The sequence below is a fragment of the Mytilus trossulus genome, chromosome 1, assembly GCF_036588685.1.
Source record: "Mytilus trossulus isolate FHL-02 chromosome 1, PNRI_Mtr1.1.1.hap1, whole genome shotgun sequence".
Classification (NCBI taxonomy): domain Eukaryota; kingdom Metazoa; phylum Mollusca; class Bivalvia; order Mytilida; family Mytilidae; genus Mytilus; species Mytilus trossulus.
Window position 1 is genome coordinate 112,267,693 of NC_086373.1, and position 21,320 is coordinate 112,289,012.

Consider the following 21,320-nt stretch of genomic DNA (forward strand, 5'->3'; position numbering starts at 1 on the left):
GATTGAATTTATGTAACTTTTTTGGGGGGAGGGGGGGGGGGCTTATGTCATAACTAATAAGTGAGCTCCCATTTACTATAATTAACAGTTGTTCTATTCACATAATAGATTTGCAAATTTGTTAAATAAAAAAATGTTGTTTTATTAAGATATCATTCAACTTTACGTACTGAAAAACCTTCAGTTTGAAAGTTTTCATTGATTTACCATGATGTTTTGCCATGTAGCTAATGTGCATTTAAAATAATTTATGAAATACTGCAGAACATGGTTTCATTCTAATTTTATAGTTTTTGTTAATTGCTTTTAGATATGCATTAGAGTAGTGGTAGAGAATTTAATAGGTGTAAATGAAGTTTTTCTTTTTTACTTTTAAATCTAACTATACAATTAAATTCCTTTTTAAAGTTAAGATTTTTATCCTTATATCTTATTCTCTAGTATGATCAATGCCTTTTAAATGTTTGCTGGTTACCTCTATCAGGTTAATATATAGGTATTTAATTGAAAATATTTGTATTATTTAAGATTGACAATTTAAAAGGACTTGAAATAATAATGTCAGTGTGTTAAGCTTCAGTGACTCTTTTCACAAAAATTAGTCTAACGATTAAAATTGTTAAGATTGATCTTCAGTTAAACTGAAATGTTTATGATTTACTAATATTTTTATTTGTAAAGTTTTTTGAAAAAAGAGCCTCAAGGTTTCAAGATTGTTCACTTTGTTTATCTGCCCTTTGATGTTATAATAAAGAGGAAGAATGGTGAAACCTCTATCCAGAGAAGGATTCTCCCCCCTTTTTGGGAAAAAAATTTGTTGCTTATATAGGGAATCACTGAAGCCTGACTAGAGCGGGCCCCCTCTTAGGTCAGTCAGTGGGCCCCCATTTATGAAAATTTCTGGATCCGCCACTGCTATCAATGCTCTTTCTAACTATTTTATTTGAAAAGTATTTGCTATAATGGTGTCCATCAAGAACAAATACTACACCAGCTTTTCTATCTTGAAATAATATTCAATACCATTTTTTTTTATTGGATAAATATTACATATCATGTATATTTGTTACAGGTACACAAACTGCTTACAACTAAACATGCTAAATTAATCACCAGTAAGATAGGTATTTTGATGCAGCTTTGAAAATATTAAATATGACAAACATAGGTTGTAATTTTAGATTTCACACTTGTTAACAATAAATCGAAGCATCTTGTGAAAGTTACTGCATCTTGAAAATTGAAACGACACTTTTCCTGTTTTATCAAACCTAAATGCTCTATTAAAATAATCATTTTGACAATTATTTATTTCATCTTTGTAATTCATAGGTAATTGTCTCTGATATATAGCTTTTTACCTCTTATACAAATTTAACAAGAAATATTTCACAACTATAATAAATAGATCTGATGGAATGTTTTAATTCATCTTTGGCCCAATTATTATCAATATATATCATATTTCATTGTATATATAATATACGTGATTTAAATGTTTATAGGTTACCTGAATCAGGTATAAACATGATCTTATTTACTTCCTGGTACAACCATATTTTGAGAAACAGCTAAGGAAATGACTTTAAATTGTAATTTAAACAACTGAAAGGACTTTTGCATTCATCAAAAGGTATTAAGTTATACAATTTATCTGTATTATTTTGACAATGTTACAGGACCTGGGTTTATAGAATATTCATATTCACGTTTATATAGTATAATAAATTAACAACCTTAACAAAGTATGTATATATTGAAACATAAAATTGACCCTGACTATCAAAATCAAACTGGAACATTTTTATTTAGTTTTTCAACACTTTTAATCATAATGTTTTTTTCTTCAAATATTTTACTCAAAGGTATGGGGAAAATCTGACTACAGAATATGTTTTATGTCATCTGCTTAACCATAACATTTTTTCATCATCAAATATTGGATTTGGATTCACTATTTTCTGTTATCTTAATTATCAAATCAGCCAATGAAATTTCTTCCTTCAAATGTTTGAAAGTAAATATTTGACGTAAATATAAAATTTTGATCCTATGATGAGTTTATTTAATCATTACAACGATATCTTTCAACCCTGAAAGGTTTTTAAAACAGAAAGTAGAATGGATTATTGTAAGATCATTGTAACAAGCATTGCATAAACACAGTATATGTTTATCATATCAGATTGGCAGAAATACTGAGTTAAATTGATATATAAATGAGAATTTTTAAGGTGTTTCTAAATTGTTACTTTCACTATCCTATTTTAAAAGTGCCACAGTTGTACTATATAATAACCTTCAGGATCTAATAATGTGTCCCTTATAGTCCTACTACCACAGCTTGACAACATCTCAACCAACCATATCCATAAATATTTGTCAAACAGTGAAACCAGTTGAAAATTATGGAGAACATTTTAGAACAATTTGATGTTTTAATTGACAAAATGTGATTATTCATACTGAATATAGATATAAGAACATCATGTAGTGTGTGTCCCAATGAAACAACTGTCCATCCAAATCACAACTTGTAAAAGTATATTATAGGTCAAAGTATGGTCTTCAACACAGAGCCTTCAATGGTTCAAACCAGAAAAACAGCAAGCTATAAAGGGCTCCAAAAATGACTTCGTGTTAATAATTAGTATATTTTCAGCCTTTTTTTCCTATTCTTGAATGAATATCTCATTGTTAAAGCAATAAAGTGCAATAACTAGTCAATATTATACTTAACATCAATTTTAGTTACAAATAACGTCTCACCTTATACAAATAAGATAACATAATAATAGTCATTCTAATGCAATTTGTATGTAACAATTTTTTTCATTGGCTAAAAGTTGCCGTCAAATTCACAGTTGACCAGGCGTAACTAAGGAGGGACAACCATTTTGAAATGATTGAATCATCAAATGTTGGATTACTACTATATAATCCAAAATAAAACAACACCTACCTCGAATTCGCTGTTTTAAAGTTATTTTATCAGAATTTGAAGGGTACAGGTAACATAATAACCTCCAGTTTGTAAGTTTTCATTTGTATGACGTCACGTTTACCCATGACGTCTTTGCGCCAAAATCATTCATTAAGTTACACGGATTTTTTTTATTTGTCAAATTTAGACACTTTTCCAAGTTTTATCTTATTATTTCTTTTTGAAATGCATTAGAATCGGAATAACAGTGCTGTAGTTAAAGAGTTGCCACCGTCAATTTTGATTTGACGGTCGCAAATCTCCGTTTTACTGTCTCCGCTACGCGTCGCCAGTAAAAATGCATTTGCAACCGTCAAATCTACAATTGACAGTGGCAACTCTTCAACTACAGTACTGTTATTCCTTAAATCTATACCCATTGGACCGTACCTATTAGATCAAATTATTATATTTCATTTTTCTTTAGGTCATGGCATCCAGTAAACCTATACCATGTGGACCTTGTCAAGAAGAAAAAGTCAACACTAAAGCTGACATCTGGTGTTACAACTGTAACGAAGGCTTGTGTTCAACATGTTCTGTTCAACACAAAAAATTCAAAGTAACACGAGATCATAAAACTATTGATATCAAAAGTTATAAACCCTCCATCAGAGCTATCAATACAGAATGTGACATACATGGTCAACAGCTAAAACTGTACTGTCCCAGTCATTTAATGCCTTGCTGTGATGAATGTATTTCTATAAATCATTCAAAATGTACTGGAATAAAAAGTTTAGAAAGTGTAGTAGACAACACCAAAATTGAAAAATCAACAAAAAAAATAGATAATGATATTAACTCCACCTTACAGATTTTGAATGAAATAATGAGCAACAAATCAGGAAACATCAAAAGAGGAGAAGAACAAGTGGACAGCATAAAGGAAACTATTGGGAAATATAGAAAGAAAATAAATAAACATTTAGATGACCTGGAGAAGAAGCTTTGCCAAGAAACAGACACCATCTTAAATCAAGAAAAATCAAAAGCATCAGATTTAAAAACTGAAATTGATGGAAAACAGAAAAACTTAAAGAAAATGCAAGAACAATTACATACAGTTATACCACACACTTCAAAACTCCAATCATTTCTAGGTTTACATCAGATTGAACAACAAGTACATCAATGTCAAAGATATGTTGATGATCTGGAAGATGATGATAGGGTAAAAGAATTTGATATCAAAATGAAACAAAATGATGAGATAGAAAGTATACAAAGCAAGATAAGATCACTAGAATCCCTGGGAGAAGTAATGGTTGTTAAAAAAAATATAGACTTGAATAGAGAAAGAAGTGTGAGGAGGAAAGCACAAGTACAATCACGAGAACAATCCAACATAAACAACATGGCAATGAATATAGAGACAAAGATAGAGATCAACATAAAGAAGTATATCAGTGACATGATTTGTCTGATGGATGGAAGAGTTATAGTAGTGGAATATAGGAGTAAAGTTAAACTACTTACTTCTGATGGCAAACTACAGAAACAATTACCTATACCTGGTGAAGCCTGGAGTGTTACACAGATCAATCAGAACACTATAGCCATAACTTATCCTGATGAGAAAGCCATTAAGATCTTCAATTTGGAGAATAAAACAGTTACCAAAGTCATCACATTAGACAAATTATGCTATGGTTTATCATTCTCCAATAATTCTCTGGCTGTAGGTTTGTATGGAGATGAAATCCGTATTATAGACTTGGAAGGAAATACACAGAAGTCAATACAAGTTGAGAGTCAAACAGACCTGTTGTACCTTGTTTACTGTAATGACAGAGTTATCTATAGTGACTGTAATGGTGAAGCAGTAAACTGTTATGATGAATCAGGTAAACAGATCTGGCAATATACACAGGATTTATCAAGACCATATGGACTTTGTAAAGATACTTATGGTAACATCATTGTAGCAGACTATGACTCAGATAGTATAATAGTAATATCAAAAGATGGACAGAATAGTAAAGTACTGATTGTTGAAGAGGATGAACTGGAGGATCCAAAGTATATTTGTTTTAAACATAATGAGTCTGCAGGTTTTATTTGTGATAACAAAGGCACATACATGGCAAAATTCAATTTATCTTCTGGATAAGGTTTCCTTTGTGCAACACTTTACTGTCGTATTATTCTAAATATTAATAAATCAATGTTATGTGGTAAATGGATTCAAACATTTATCTTTTACAAATAAGGTTAACACCTAGTTTGACTGATCAATCTTAATTCTGGTTACAAGAGGACTTTGTATAGATACTTATGGTAACATCATTGTAGCAAACTATTACTCTGATAGAATAATACTTATTTCAAAAGATGGACAGAACAGTAAAGTACTGATTAGTGAAAATGAAGGATTGGATGAGCCTCAGTGTATTTTTTTTAAACACAATGAGTCTTCAGGTTTTATTTGTGATGAAGATGGCGAGTTCTTGACAAAATTCAATTTATCTTCAAGATAAAATAGAGAATAAGGATTGTATTCTACAGAACTATAATATTGCTATGTAATACATATACATGTATATATTAAAAGACTGGTGTGCTTTTCTTTTTATTATGAAAATAAAATTCTGTTATTGTGGTTGAAAATAAAATTCTTTCAATCCATTATTTCTTTGTATCCATTATTTCAAAATTACTCTGGTAACTTAAGATATCTATCAATCACTTTAAATTATTTAAAAGAGATAAAAAAACAATGTGAGAAGAAATGCTCATGTTTTAGATTTTTTTCCTTCAACTGTTAATTGTCTGGAACTACGTATAAATCCAAATAAATCATTGTGTGTTAACAAAACCTATATATTTGAATGAAAAAAAAAATCCCTTAACTGTCGTGCAGAGGTCCTTATTCATTATTGTTGTTGACTGGTTGCTGTCTCTTTGATAAACAACCTACATCTTTTATTCACATCAAACTTTTTGTTGTATTGGGTCCTCAATGCTCTTCAACTTCGTACTTTATTTGGCCTTTTATTACATTTTTGATTCGAGCATCATTAGATGAAACACGCGTCTGGCGTAAATATTAAATTTTATTCCTGGTATCTAATTTTATTCCTGGTATCTATGCTAAGTTTATATGGAAAGGGGGGGGGGGGGGTTAAGATTTGATATTGATTTACTGTCCAATGATATGTTATCTCATAATTTGTCTCATTCAACAATTTGTTTTATGTCAATATTTTTTTATAAACAGATCAGGCCTTGAAGGCATAAAACTTTGCTCAGTGCTCGGAGCACAAAAATCATGCTTGAAACATGAAATCCAGCAATTTGATTGGTTGATTTTGGAGTCTGAGTATAAAAATCATGCTAGAAAATTCGGTGAGGCCAGAACTATAGTGTTTCAGATTTTCTGAGATTACATTTTTATTAACTTCAAACATTTTTAAACCATATGACTGATATGAGAGTTGATAGTTTGAAATCATGTATAAAACTGGAAAAAGCTGATATAACTGATAATGTTCTCATTAATTTTTAGAAAGTGGGTCTATTCTCTGAGATATGTAAGGTACTTTATAACTATACACAGATAAATAGAGCTAAAAATTAGAGAGCAAACATTAAAGTCTTTTGAAACAGAGGTAGAATTAAAATTGCAAAGTATAGCTGTATATCAGTTCTAAAATGGAAGTACATGTAGTAGATAAAATAAATCTGGGTATTTTATATAATTAATTATGATTGCAATTTTTGGAAACACAAACAAAAAATGCTGTGCAAAGTCTAAAAGCAATGTACAGCATTAGAAGCAACACAAATGAATTGTCTCTAAATATGTATCCATTTTTTTATTTTTTTTTATTTTTAATTTACATATATATATATGTTTTATTTTATATGACAGTTGTGAGGTTTTATCAAAGTCCAAAATGTAAAAAAGGTGCAACTTGATTTTTATTATAAAATTTTGTGTTAAAGAAACAACTGCAATTACATTGGTTTATAATAATGGTAGTAAACAACACTGGTTTTTATACGATTGCAAACATTTTTTGGGGATCATATAATGGTATGATGTTGTCATAGTCTGGGTCAGCGTCGTTGTCCACACAATAATTTAGAATGGACTTCTATGAAATATAACGAGAAGTTTCAATACAATAAAAGGAAGGTTGGGATTGATTTTGGGAGTTAAAGTACCAACAGTTTAGGAATGAGGGGCCAAAAAGGGACCAAGAAACAATTTTATTTTCTTCAAAAAAATTTAATATGGCTGCTTTTTGTCAAATAAGTGAAAAAAATTGTCAATTTTGTACATTTTTGTTGTTTTCTAATAAGAAAATGTGGATATAATTAGCATATAATTAGCAAGTCCATGAGCATCATAAAATGATGTAACAAATGATGTATATTTTCACTTACCTTTCCTTTAATGTCTATAGTCCCTTGGAAGATGGTATAAAGTTTGTTCAGAATATCTACTATTGACTTACCTTTCCTTTAATGTCTATAGTCCCTTGGAAGATGGTATAAAGTTTGTTCAGAATATCTACTATTGACTTACCTTTCCTTTAATGTCTATAGTCCCTTGGAAGATGGTATAAAGTTTGTTCAGAATATCTACTATTGACTTACCTTTCCTTTAATGTCTATAGTCCCTTGGAAGATGGTATAAAGTTTGTTCAGAATATCTACTATTGACTTACCTTTCCTTTAATGTCTATAGTCCCTTGGAAGATGGTATAAAGTTTGTTCAGAATATCTACTATTGACTTACCTTTCCTTTAATGTCTATAGTCCCTTGGAAGATGGTATAAAGTTTGTTCAGAATATCTACTATTGACTTACCTTTCCTTTAATGTCTATAGTCCCTTGGAAGATGGTATAAAGTTTGTTCAGAATATCCAAACTGTTCCACTCAATACTCCTGAAATATCAAAATATATAAATCAAATGATGTTAGTCAGAATCACACTTACTTGAATAATATACCTGTCCATCATGGTATTAATTTTCTCATCAGCTTTGTACTTGCACAAAAAAAACCATGAATGTTTCCACATGTAGAGTAGAAACTGCTTACCCTTCTGGAGCACCAGAGATCACTCACAGTTTTTGATGGTATAGTAAAACCTGACTAAGCCGAATCCTGCATAAACCAAAAACCTGTATAAACCAAACATGTTCTTAGGCACCATCATATCAAATTGCATGCGTTGTGAACCTGATAAAAACGTACAGCAGCCAAAACCAAACAAAATCTAAAGTCTCAAAGAGGTATTGTTTAACAGGTTTCACTGTATTTGTATTGTTCAGTTTTTGGTTAACTATGTTGTGTTTTGTGTACTGTTGTCTTTGATGATTTTTGTTTGTTTTTTGCCATTGCATTGTTTGATTATTTTTACTTGTATTTCAATGTCCCTTTGGTATCTTTTGTCTCTCTTTTTCAAGTAAAGCTACATCAATAAATATTTACAAGAACCATAAGTATGCATAGTTATGACAAAGTATAATGATACTTTTGTGTAAAGACAAAAAATAGAAAGAAATCTATTATATACAAAGGGAGATAACTACCAATAATTGCTTAACTTTAAAGTAGAAAATTAATGTAACTTTTAATACATGCTGGACACATACTAGAACAGCCCCTTATAAAAATTTGGTCCTCTTTCAACATTCAATCGAACATCAGTGGTTTGAGAATGTGAAATTTTGGAGGAATAAATGATGCAAGACTGATTTGATTAAAGTCATACATATAATCAGTGTTTTTCTCTTAACGTACATAATGTCAATTTTGAACTAACTAATTGTGGAGGTATAAATGAATTAATATTACAGATTTGTGTAAAGGATTCATGCAAGGAATACTTCAAGTATTTTATTTGATAATGAAACCTCAAAAAAATTACGATGATAAAACATAAGGTGCTTGCTAATATCACAAATTTCAGTTCTAAAAAAGAAAATCGTTCTACCATTGAAGTATCTTACCCTGTAATTCTCTTTAATTCTAAATCAGCTGCTGTTGCAACACTGAAAAATGTAAATTATAATAAGTTAATTGTCCTATTTGTTATAAATGTCATTATGACATAGACAAAGATCATCTTATACTTTAATATTTTCATAAAAGGTATAAGTCTAAAACAAGCAAATAATGTTTCTATAGATATAGGAAGATGTTGTGTGAGTGCCAATGAGACAACTCTCCATCCAAATAACAATTTAAAAAGTAAACCATTATAGGTTAAAGTACGGCTTTTAACACGGAGCCTTGGCTCACACCGAACAACAAGCTATAAAGGGCCCAAAATTACTAGTGTAAAACCATTCAAACGGGAAAACCAACGGTCTAATCTATATAAACAAAATGAGAAACGAGAAACACGTATATATTACATTAACAAACGACAACTACTGTACATCAGATTCCTGACTTAGGAAAGGTGCAAACATTTGCAGCGGGATTAAACGTTTTTATGGATCCAAACCTTCTCCCTTTTTCTGAAACAATAGCATAACATCACAACATAGAAAAACATACGATAAAATATCAATTGGCAGACTTAACTCAATCAAAAAACGTATGATTACACAATGAAATATGCATTTATTGATTATTAGTTTGTTATTATGTACTATTTTTGTTTAGAATCAGTTATGTTTGTTTTCTGTTTAGAATCGGTAATTTTTGTAAGAACAAGTCCTTGTGGGCCCTGATTGGCAAATAAACAAGGTTGCAGGGAGGGTTGTGCTATCACAAACGTGTTAAATGTATTTAATGGCTTGCTGTGTGGTATGCATTTTACTCATTATACAGTGAACTATACCATAGTTGGCTATGAATAATCTGTATTGGTACAGTGTACCTTATCTGCATATCATTTTTTTGCAATAGGAATTCAGCAAAATACTTTTTGACACTTGTTGAAAACCTATAGCATTATCTAGTGGTACTCCAGTAATTCCATATCATCTATGATCTTTTGCAGAATTTTCAAGGGAAACCTCTACTTCATCTTTCAGAAGATGCCCAAATTAGAAACCTGGAATTTAATGACTGTTGTTGGTTGTTAGATGTTGCTACATTTGTTTAAGTAAAAATCAGGCTGTTGGTATTACTCTTTCACCTTTAACAATCAGACACAAAACAAATAAACGCAGCACTAATCCATGTCTTGTGTCTGAGTGTTCTATATACTGCAGACACAAAACAAATTAACCACAAATTATGTCTTGTATCTGATGATGCTATGACATACCTATGTCTTGTATCTGATGACGCTATGACATAATGACATACCTATGTCTTGTATCTGATGACGCTATGACATAATGACATACCTATGTCTTGTATCTGATGACGCTATGACATAATGACATACCTATGTCTTGTATCTGATGACCCTATGACATTATGACATACCTATGTCTTGTATCTGATGACGCTATGACATAATGACATACCTATGTCTTGTATCTGATGACCCTATGACATTATGACATACCTATGTCTTGTATCTGATGACCCTATGACATAATGACATACCTATGTCTTGTATCTGATGATGCTATGACATACTTATGTCTTGTATCTGATGACCCTATGACATAATGACATACCTATGTCTTGTATCTGATGACGCTATGACATAATGACATACCTATGTCTTGTATCTGATGACCCTATGACATTATGACATACCTATGTCTTGTATCTGATGACGCTATGACATAATGACATACCTATGTCTTGTATCTGATGACGCTATGACATAATGACATACCTATGTCTTGTATCTGATGATGCTATGACATAATGACATACCTATGTCTTGTATCTGATGATGCTATGACATAATGACATACCTATGTCTTGTATCTGATGACGCTATGACATAATGACATACCTATGTCTTGTATCTGATGACGCTATGACATAATGACATACCTATGTCTTGTATCTGATGAAGCTATGACATAATGACATACCTATGTCTTGTATCTGATGACGCTATGACATAATGACATACCTATGTCTTGTATCTGATGACGCTATGACATAATGACAGACAACCATCTTTTCTTCTATCAAACCAGAACCCAGGAATTTCAACACTCCAATCTTAGCTTTCTCCAATGCCTCTGGGTTCAATGGACTGTCTCCTAATACTCTTCTCTTGCTATATTCACTGAGGCCAGGAGGAGGTAGTGTAGTGGTAGGCCCTGGACCTCCAGCTGGGGCAGTAGATGGGCGTGTCGGGGTTGGAGTTGATATGTGGGCACTATAAAGAAAGAAAAGTTCTGACAGTTTTAATAAAATTTGAATCAGTCTTTGTTGACTATTTGTTGTTTGGGTTAGGGTTGTTTGTTTTTCATTTCATATCTTATTTTTTAGTCAGGTTTAACAAGTTGGTGTGGTGTGTTTTATTGTCTGATCATTTTAGTTGTTTCTAGAATATTTGTATATATTATTTATATTTTAAATGACATCATTTTGGTTTGTGTTTCAAAACATGATACTCAGTTATCCGCATCAGATATGATATTTACATCCTGTCATTTCTTTGAAAGACCATAGAACTGGTTTTTTTCTGAATATTGTATGGTGTCCAACACTTATTTGTAAGTTAATACTACAAATGTATAACATAAATCATATAAATGTAAAAGAAGTTTTGTATCAAGTTAACAAAAATCTGCTGTTTCTGTTTCTTGGCCAACGGTTTAAGTAGTTTGTAAAGAAACAGCAGAGTATTCATAATGACCTTTTCGTTTAAATATACAATTTCTTTCTGTCAGACCAAAAAATTGTCTATCAGGCCATAAGTTACTTTTGTTAGTTTCCCTGTCGTGTCCAATATCTTTTTTCTTTGTTTCTTATCTTATTTATGATTAAAAAAAGATAAGGAAATGTGGTATGATTGACAATGAAACAATTATCCAACAAAGTTCAAATGAAATGAAGTGGATGCAAGAACTGTGGATTCATTAATATTCATTGGATACCAATTTTCTTGGATTTTGTGGGTACAGGGTAACCACGAATTTAAATATTCAACGAATTGCAAATTTTCTAAAGGAATATATGCAGACTTTACCAAAACTACGAAATTTAATATCCACGAATATGCAAGTTTTCCTCAAACCACAAAAATTGGTACCCACGAAAAAAAATGAATCCACAGTATAATACTTACTTATAAGGTAACAGCAAGATATCCATCATATAGTCCAGCATGACCTTTACAATCAGGGGTTTCTCTGTTAGGCCAAATATCTGCTGTTTTTGTTTGTCATCCTGTGGCATTTTAACATGCTCCAATGCTGGCATCATCAAATGTAGAATACTAATAAGTAAAAACAACAAACAGATGTTGAAATGTCAACATTCAGATGGAAAGTAAAGACCCATTTCATTTCTGTTGGTATGTTGATATATCTTACAGATGTACATCCATATAATATATCACAATATAGGTTGTACAATATCACACTGGTCAACAAAACATCATAAACACAACTGCAGGGAAGCTACAATCACTATTGATGCAAAGTTTTTGGGACCCTTTTATGCAGGAAAATGGTTTTTTTTCGGTTTTCGGTCATAAGAAAGTTGAAAGAGGAGCTACTTGTAGATAGGACTTATAAACAATTTATGAATGTAAAACTAATCATAAATCTTCTGAATAAAGTAAATCATGGTTAATTGAAAACATATAAACTACACATTTTTCTGATACAGAATTTACTCAAAATTGTCCAAAATCTGCTCTTCGGGTCTAGGCAGAAACGAGCTTCTCTATTTTTTTGTCAATATTCACACTGAAATCTCGATTAATAAGCAGTAATGCTAGCGATGATAACCTGTCATTGTTCATTGTTGATCGTACATTTGATGTCTACAGACGTAGTGACACTGATGGTGACTGATATATCTCCACGGTAGCACTCGCGAGATGTTATAAACCAGTGTACGTGTTTGCCATCGAGCGACCTCCCAATTGAATTCGTCAAAATTACATACCAGGTCAGTTTCGTATGTCATGTATGTCTCAGACAATGTTGAGATTTGTTCGTTTGTTATATTTCCTACAACACGAGGAAGCAGACACAAAGGAGCGATTTTCTGATAATATCAGACGCGACTCCACTCTCCAGTTCCATTATCATATGGTCTGTAAACGCAAAATATAATGAGACTTTCCAATACTGTTTTGGTGTGTTAGCAGGATGAGTGGCTCTGGAAGTTTCTAACACATCGCCGTGGCATAATTTCAACGATATCGAAGTGTTTAAAGCTAATGCCGATTTGTACATCTCATTCCAAACAGTTAAGCCGTACTCTGTAAAATGTGTTCCAAAACTACATGTGTTGAGTATAACAAATCCAAATCTATTAAAAGATCTACAAGTTGCAGTGTCCGATTTTGTCATGCATGATCTCCAATATAACTTCTATTTTGAAACCAAATGCCATTATATATTGACATTCCATCAATCAAAAAAGTGACAACATATGTGTTTCCTTTAAATTATAATTTATAAATTTTTAATTTTGCAATATTTTTTTTTGCATGCCGAACCGATGTGCACGGAACTGAGTGTTGGCGTATAGGGAGCTACGCGCCTGATCAAATAGTCACTAGGAACTATTGTAATGAAATATTTTCTACTATATTGTCAAAAGAATAACATATTCGATTTGTAACCACATGCAATAAACCTTTAACCCCTTCCTGTTCCCATCGGTACTCTGGTACCGATGGGCTATATTTTTGGGTAACTAACTTGCGCAAAGTATTGAATCTTTGACATTTGTTGACGTACAAGAGTGGTTGATGGCTCAAATCAATCCCCTATATCACAGCTGTGTGATTAGTGGTGCCTAAAACTTCTTCCGAGTACGGTTTGGTATCAAATCACCCCTAACGGACAACGTTTTCTCCTGTAAAAACCGTGTTTTTTTTTATATTTGAACTTAATATTTCCGTCGAGTATGGGAAAATAAACTGTTGATTTTAGGGGCAATATGACTTTTTTTATTAACTTCGCCGTGTATTTTTGAGGGAAACTATTCAACGTATGATTAAAACTTGTACTTAAGTGAAAAAAGTGATTGAAAGTGTACCAACGCAATCATTTACTTGAAATGCACTCTCAATTTGTGGTCATTTCTTTCCAAATTAATTGAAAAAAAGACAAAAAAGACAAAAAGTCATGAATTTTTTTTTTCGAAATTGAAATAGATGTAACAGAACATTGTTTCTGATGTGCCTGGTTATGGAAATGTCGAAAACACTTTTGTTCAAATAAAGAAACCGGTAAACGTCTAGAAAAAAATGGCAGACTAAAGTATGATATCATCCTATATTTGCTCAAAATAATGGGTTTTACAACAATTCTATGTTATATCGAGACTTGATTTCTAAACGAAAACAGTATACAGGCTGATTATTTGATTACTTTCACTTCGTTGCTTTATGAAAGAGTTAAGTATTAAAATTTCGATATATTATTAAACTGGAACTCCCGTGGTCCAGTGGGAAGCTGCACTAGCCCATAGCGGGAAGATTGCATGTTCGAACCTCAAAGCCGGAGGTGAAAAAATAATTTCCTATATTAAATGAAACTTAACTTAACTTTATTTTCAATTTCAAAAAGAGGGTCATGAATACATACAAAAGTCAACTTAAAAATAATGTTTGTATGTTTTTAAAGAATGTGTGTCCTAATTGCCCCCCCCCCCTTAAACTAAAACCTCATAGGCCCAAAACACCAAAGTAATTATTGGTAATTCATTGAATCTTTACTTTCAAAGTCAAAATTCTATGTGCTGCTTGAAAAAACATAATTTAAGCTTAAATTTGTGTCAAGTATAAAATTTTGACGAAAAAACGGCTGATAACCGTTATTTTGCATGTTGCGGGCATTCACGTTTGGGGGCATATAGCACGTATTTTCTCCAACTATACCATAATGGTAAATTTCCTGTGTCTATCAGACTTAGGACATTACTTTGACACTTAAACTTTATCCTATTAGCCCTTATGAAAGTCTCCACACGACCATTTTCGGAAGACTTTTGTATTTTTTTACTTTTTTTTCGCAAGTCATGTGACTTTTGGACAGATAACACGTGACTTCAAAAGACAAAATTTCTGATATATCATATTTTTTGAAATATTTTATCATTTATCTCTCAAATGGACCTAAAACGACCTTTATGTAAGCCTCAGTGCGAATGCTATATGCGATTGAACTTTGATAGTGTCTTTCCATAAGTTTACGTCCAATTTGGCGGAACGTGAAAGGGTTAATGAGACAACAATTTAGAGGCACTATTCTCTATAACTACAGTGATTATCATGTATCACTTCTGTTTTTTTACCCTAACATAAAACATCTGAAACAATAATTCATCCATGTCTGATACAATATTATCAACCTTCTGGTACCACACACTGACCTGTCCTGCTGTGTGTTGGGTTTTCCATCCAGACATTTAATCAACAAAGGTACCAGTTCTGCTTGTTTAGCTGGATCCAACCTAGGATATCCCATCCTTATATAGATAATGGAGAAATTCTATAAAATGAAAGAAAAACTTGATATTTAAATGTAAACAGTGAATCTGTATTTTTCAACTATTTTCTCTAGAATAAGCATGCTGATGTTCTATAACTTTTCCCTCTGGTTTTCTTCCAAACAGACTTAACTCACCAGTTTTAAAAGGTTATTAACTGGGACATTTCAATGACTCACATTCTACACAGCAGAATAAATTTTCTCTTACATTATGTATTGTTTCCTCAAGTACTGATATATACTGCTAAGTAAACAATAACGTTTTTGTTTTAATAGAATAGCTATTTGTGTTGTTTTGCACATGTTGTATCATATGTTATTTTTTTGGTGTTTCAGTAAACAAATACTGTTGTCTTACTTTTTTCACTGTATCAGATTATGTACTAAATTTAATATTTAACGATTCACTTCTTTTCTGATGACTTACTGTTATAATAGACGAAGCGCTTGGATCCAAATACTGAGTAATTAATGATTCTACTGGTAGCTGAACTTTATTCAAACTTTTCAATCTCTTGTTGATATGGACAAGAAGCTCCATGACCTAATGAAAATTAAAAAAAAATAAAATACAAAAGTGTCATGCATGCTATTTCATTATTTATAAATTCATGATTATACAAATGTATAATTACATGTGCAGAAACAAGAGGGCTGTAATGACTCATCTGACTACAGCTCTAATGAAGATAGGGAGGTCGATCTAATCAACTTACATTTTATTTACAAACAATCAATGGAGAAGTTTGTTATAGTTACTTTCTATCAAGTCATATATAAATAAAATATGTGAACTAAAAAAGTTTTCTCAGAATCACACCTAATCAGAAATCTGCTGAGGGATCAAAACCAGAAAGACAATTAATGAAAATTAAAGGTGAAATCTGGATCATCCCATGGAACACTTAAATACATAATACATGTACATGTATATCTCCCATTATCTGGATTGTGAACTGTATTTGTCCTAGGGCTATAGGGTGTTTAATTATGTCAATGGGTTACTGTCTCAGTGTTGTAGTTTATCATACACACATTTATAACTTTGAATGATATAATTCTATTAATAGATACTGACCTTCTTCCTAACTGCCTCATCGCCACTGTTTAACTTGAGTATAACAGGAGTTAAGAATTTAGCTAAAGCTGTCTGAAGCTGGTCATCTGTTTCTGCTGATCCTATTCTCAAAAACACTCTCTCAATCAAACCTGAATTAAGAAACATAAATGTCATATACATGTATGTCAATACATACAAGCAGTTTGATATTTTTGGTTAATATGATTTACCATATAAAGTAACAATCAGGTAATTTGGTATGATAGCCATTGACACAACTGTAAGGCCATAATAAAAAATAGGTTTGTTTGCCCAAACGCTACCTTCCCAGAAAAAAGCTGCCTACTCAAATTCTTTCATTGTCCTGATTTGAAGAAGGTTTTTTTTAATCAAATAGGCATGAAGACTAATAAACATCTGATACTTCAATTTCTTTTTTTGAAAAAAAAAAAAATGCCTACCTACCTTCCCACTGTCTCAACCTTTGGGTAGGGTTTGGGCAAACCAATTTTTTTTTAAATGTGGCCTAAAAAAATATCTGAATGGTTGGTAAAAAGATGATTTTTTGTGTTTCATATTATTAAAAAATTTATGAATATTGACTTCTTTAAGTGAATATTTTACCTGTAAGAAAAAAAAGTTCAGTCAGATCACATTGTCATGATTGTTGATTCTTAGAACTTTTGTTATTGTCAAAGATAATGTAATTTAGTTGCTAAGTCATTTGAAGTGTTTTCATCTTGTTTTACCAAAAATAAATTGATCTAATCAAGTCTGTCATTTTCTCACTTAGACAAGTGCAAAATTGAAAATACATTTTTATCATAATGAAGATTTCTGAAGAAACAAAAAAGACTTATGGTCTCTGCTTGAGAGTTCATATTTCTGTATGTTATGATATTGTAATTATTATGTTTATTTATGTTGGCCTAATTTGTGTTGTATGGCCTGATAGTTGTTTACCAAATAATCTTATAACTGTGCAGTTTAGGAATCACTGGAACTTTCTAGAATGATCCTTATAAAAGATGCGTAATTTAAACTTCTACGTTATTCCAGAAACTTCCGTTGTAACTTTCCAGGATTTTCCGCAATGTTCCGTTCTAGCGTGTTCTAGAATAATCCGTCACAACTATATATATACAGACACTAAAGTTAAACTCTCATAATTAAACTTGGACATAGACATTGATAGACATTAGTATTCACAGCATTTGGATCAACACTTTTATTCTACAAACAACATCATACTGGATTGTGACATTAGTAGTGAACGTAATATTCAAATTGGATTCCGAAAGATTTCCGGATACAGATAAAGATAACAGATTGGACTCATATTTTGACAGTTAAGTTAACAGTAATATTTGTGTAATACCTTTTGTAAACTTTTGTATATTAAATATTGTTAAATTTTACCATTGATTTGTGTCTTTTGTTGGCTACAATTTAAAGGCGATTTCTGGCCGTAACAGAAATTGGGGGCTCGTCCGGGATATCTTAAAAATATTTTATTCAAAATTTGTTTAGTATTTTTATTATAACTAGCCAACAAAATTCTACAAAATGGCATTTGATGCCGGTAAATTTTTGAAAACGCCAGACCTGGAGAGTTTTGATAATTTAAGGAAAGAGGAATTAGTGTTGCTTGCTAAACATCTGAAATTAGTTTTTAAAGTATCTATGAGAAAACAAATTATAAAAAATTTGGTTATAGACAAATTAGTTGACGCAGAAATTTTAGGTGAAGAGGCTCTTGATCTTAAGGTCGAAAATGTTGACGCCTTTAAATTAAAACAGCTTGAATTAGAACATGAACTAAAACTAAAAGAACTGGAAATGAATTCGAAGGAGATGGAGAAAAGAAAAGAGGATGAATTTAAATTAAAACAGGCAGAACTGGAAATGAAGGAAAGGTTAGAAATGGAGAAAAAAGAAAAAGAAGATGAATTTAAATTAAAAGAACTTGAAATGAGAGAAAGGTTAGAGATGGAAAAATTGAAAATTGAAATGGTCAAAGAAGAAAGCAACACTAATGTCCAGTCGAAATCAGATTATTTTGATGCAGCAAAGAATATACGTTTGGTTCCGAAATTTTGTGAAAAAACAGTTGATAAATATTTTCCACAGTTTGAGAAAATTGCTAATAATTTGAAATGGCCAAAACCATATTGGACTACGATGTTACAAAGTGTTTTTGAGGGTAAGGCCGCTGAAATATATTCTGCACTTCCATCAGAAAAAAGTTCTGATTATGACACGGTAAAACAGGAAGTTTTGAAAGCTTATGAGCTAGTACCAGAAGCTTATAGACAGAAATTTAGATCATATAAAAAGTTTGATTCCCAAACCTATGTGGAATTTGCTCGAGAAAAAGAAGATCTATTTGATAAATGGCTTACGTCAAAGAAAACAGATAACAATTTTGATAACCTAAGGCAATTGATGTTATTAGAAGAGTTCAAACAATGTGTTCATTTGGACTTAAAAACACATTTAGACGACAAAACTGTTGAGTCAATACATGATGCAGCTGTCATTTCAGATAATTATACTCTTTCACATAAAAGAAGTTTCAAGGGTCAAAATGTTAATACTTCCAGTGGAAATTACAAAAATCAAAGCACTGAGCGTACTGATAGTAAGCCTGTTGCACAGAATAAGAGTCAGTCCAGTTATAATATGTCTAGTCCAAAATTTGATACTTTTGAGAAGAAGTCACTGACTTGTGCTTATTGTAAGAAGATTGGTCACCTGATGGCTGATTGTTTTAGACTCCAAAAGAAGAATGAACGAGATAATAAGCCTAAGACCAGTGCGTGTACGACACCTTATATTTCCAGTGCGCTGGAATGTCCTGCGAGTCAGGCTTTTAAGTCCAGTTTTTGTGATTACATGGAGGAATACAAACCCTTTATGTCTGATGGGTTTGTTTCTATTGTTGATGATACCACTCTTCATCCTATTAAGATTTTACGGGACACTGGAGCTTCTCAGACTTTATTGTTAGAAGGTGTGTTGCCTTTGTCCGAGAATACTTCTGTTGGTGCCTCCGTTTTGTTACAAGGTGTAGAGTTAGGTTGTATAGATGTTCCTCTCCATCGTATTTATCTGAAGTCAGATTTGATAACTGGACCAGTTGTTGTAGGTGTTCGTCCTAATCTCCCTGTCGAGGGTGTTACATTATTGCTAGGAAATGATCTAGCTAGGAGCAAAGTGGTTGCTGAATCAATTGTTACCAGTGAACCGGTGGTGGATGTTAAATCACCTGAAGATGATGCTGAATTGTATCCAGCTTGTGTTGTTACTAGGGCGATGGCTAGAAAACAACAAAATGAGAATTTGCAAGAAGACAAGTTTGATTACATGGACCTTTCTGACACTTTTATATCTGATATTGAAGATCCTGGTAACTCAGAAAAGGCTATTATAAAACCACCTAGTGTTAACAAAAATGTTATTATGCCATGGCCAGATGTAAACAGCCATTCATTAGACCGAAAGAATTTACTCGAAGAACAACATAAAGACCCTGAGGTTCTTCAGCTCAGCCAGAGGGCTCAACCACAGGAGGAAGCAGACAAAGTGGCCGAATGCTTTTACCATCAGGACGGCATTTTAATGAGGAAGTGGAGGCCTCCTGATGCTACACCAGAGGAGGAATGGAGAGTGGTGTACCAAGTGGTGGTGCCTAAAGTTTATAGGCAAGAAATTATTGGTCTTGCCCATGACACCCCCTTGGCTGGACACTTAGGTATCAGGAAGACTTGCCTTAAGATTTTGCAGCATTTCTACTGGCCTAAACTTAGAAATGATGTTGCAGAATACTGCAAATCATGTCATATATGCCAGGTTGTTGGTAAGCCTAACCAGAAAATACCACCAGCACCACTTCTGCCTATTCCAGCCTTCGACGAACCTTTCAGCAGAGTTCTAATTGACTGCGTTGGACCTTTACCAAAGACCAAGACTGGAAATGCATATTTATTGACAATCATGTGTACATCTACCCGCTTTCCTGAAGCTATTCCGCTCAGAAATATCAAGACACCTACTATCGTCAAAGCTTTGATCAAATTTTTCACATTAGTAGGACTTCCTAAGTCTATACAGTCCGACCAGGGATCAAATTTCATGTCAGGTTTATTTCAGCAAGTCGTGTACCAGTTAGGGATTGCTCAGTACAGATCAAGTGCTTATCATCCAGAATCTCAAGGTGCCTTAGAACGTTTTCATCAAACATTGAAGAACATGATTAGAACTTTTTGTCTTCAATTTGACAGAGACTGGGATGATGGAGTTCACTTTCTACTTTTTGCAGTCCGTGAGGCTGTTCAAGAATCCCTTGGATTTAGTCCCTTTGAATTGGTATTTGGTCATACTGTAAGGGGACCGTTAAAATTGATTAAGGAAAAGTGGCTTACTGAACATACTGACTTGAATCTTTTAGACTATGTATCTAGATTTAAAGAAAAATTGTTTACTGCTTGTCAAATTGCTCAGAAAAACTTAAAAAATGTACAGAACAAGATGAAAATATGGTATGATAAAGATGCCAGGGACAGAGTTTTTGAGCCTGGTGATAAGGTACTTGTATTTTTGCCAGTCCCTGGACATCCTTTACAGGCTAAATATTGTGGTCCTTATACAATAGAGAGTAAAATTAATGATTTGAATTATATTGTAAAAACTCCAGGTCGGCGCAAACAAAAT

General features: G+C 32.3%; 2 protein-coding genes across 5 annotated transcripts in view; one reads left to right on the forward strand and one right to left on the reverse strand.

Annotated features, from left to right (window-relative positions):
• Nucleotides 1-21,320, reverse strand: part of LOC134698063 (proteasome adapter and scaffold protein ECM29-like) — a 73,619-nt gene that overhangs the window by 45,422 nt on the left and 6,877 nt on the right. For all 4 annotated transcript variants that reach the window (XM_063560376.1, XM_063560370.1, XM_063560363.1 and 1 more), the window contains exons 2-8: nt 16,626-16,756; nt 15,975-16,091; nt 15,429-15,547; nt 12,160-12,309; nt 10,993-11,244; nt 8,951-8,992; nt 7,802-7,880 (exon numbers count right to left, since the gene is read on the reverse strand). In XM_063560376.1, coding sequence (XP_063416446.1) covers nt 7,802-7,880; nt 8,951-8,992; nt 10,993-11,244; nt 12,160-12,309; nt 15,429-15,547; nt 15,975-16,091; nt 16,626-16,756 — 890 coding nt within the window. The remainder of the gene's footprint in view (nt 1-7,801; nt 7,881-8,950; nt 8,993-10,992; nt 11,245-12,159; nt 12,310-15,428; nt 15,548-15,974; nt 16,092-16,625; nt 16,757-21,320) is intronic.
• Nucleotides 1,531-5,588, forward strand: LOC134698092 (uncharacterized). Its single transcript, XM_063560387.1, has 2 exons — nt 1,531-1,633; nt 3,411-5,588. The coding sequence occupies exon 2, from the start codon at nt 3,414-3,416 to the stop codon at nt 5,094-5,096; it is 1,683 nt and encodes a 560-aa protein (XP_063416457.1). The 5' UTR covers nt 1,531-1,633; nt 3,411-3,413; the 3' UTR covers nt 5,097-5,588.

Coding starts and splice junctions, on each gene's coding strand:
- LOC134698092 (XM_063560387.1), top strand. CDS start 3,414: ATGGCATCCAGTAAACCTATACCATGTGGACCTTGTCAAGAAGAAAAA.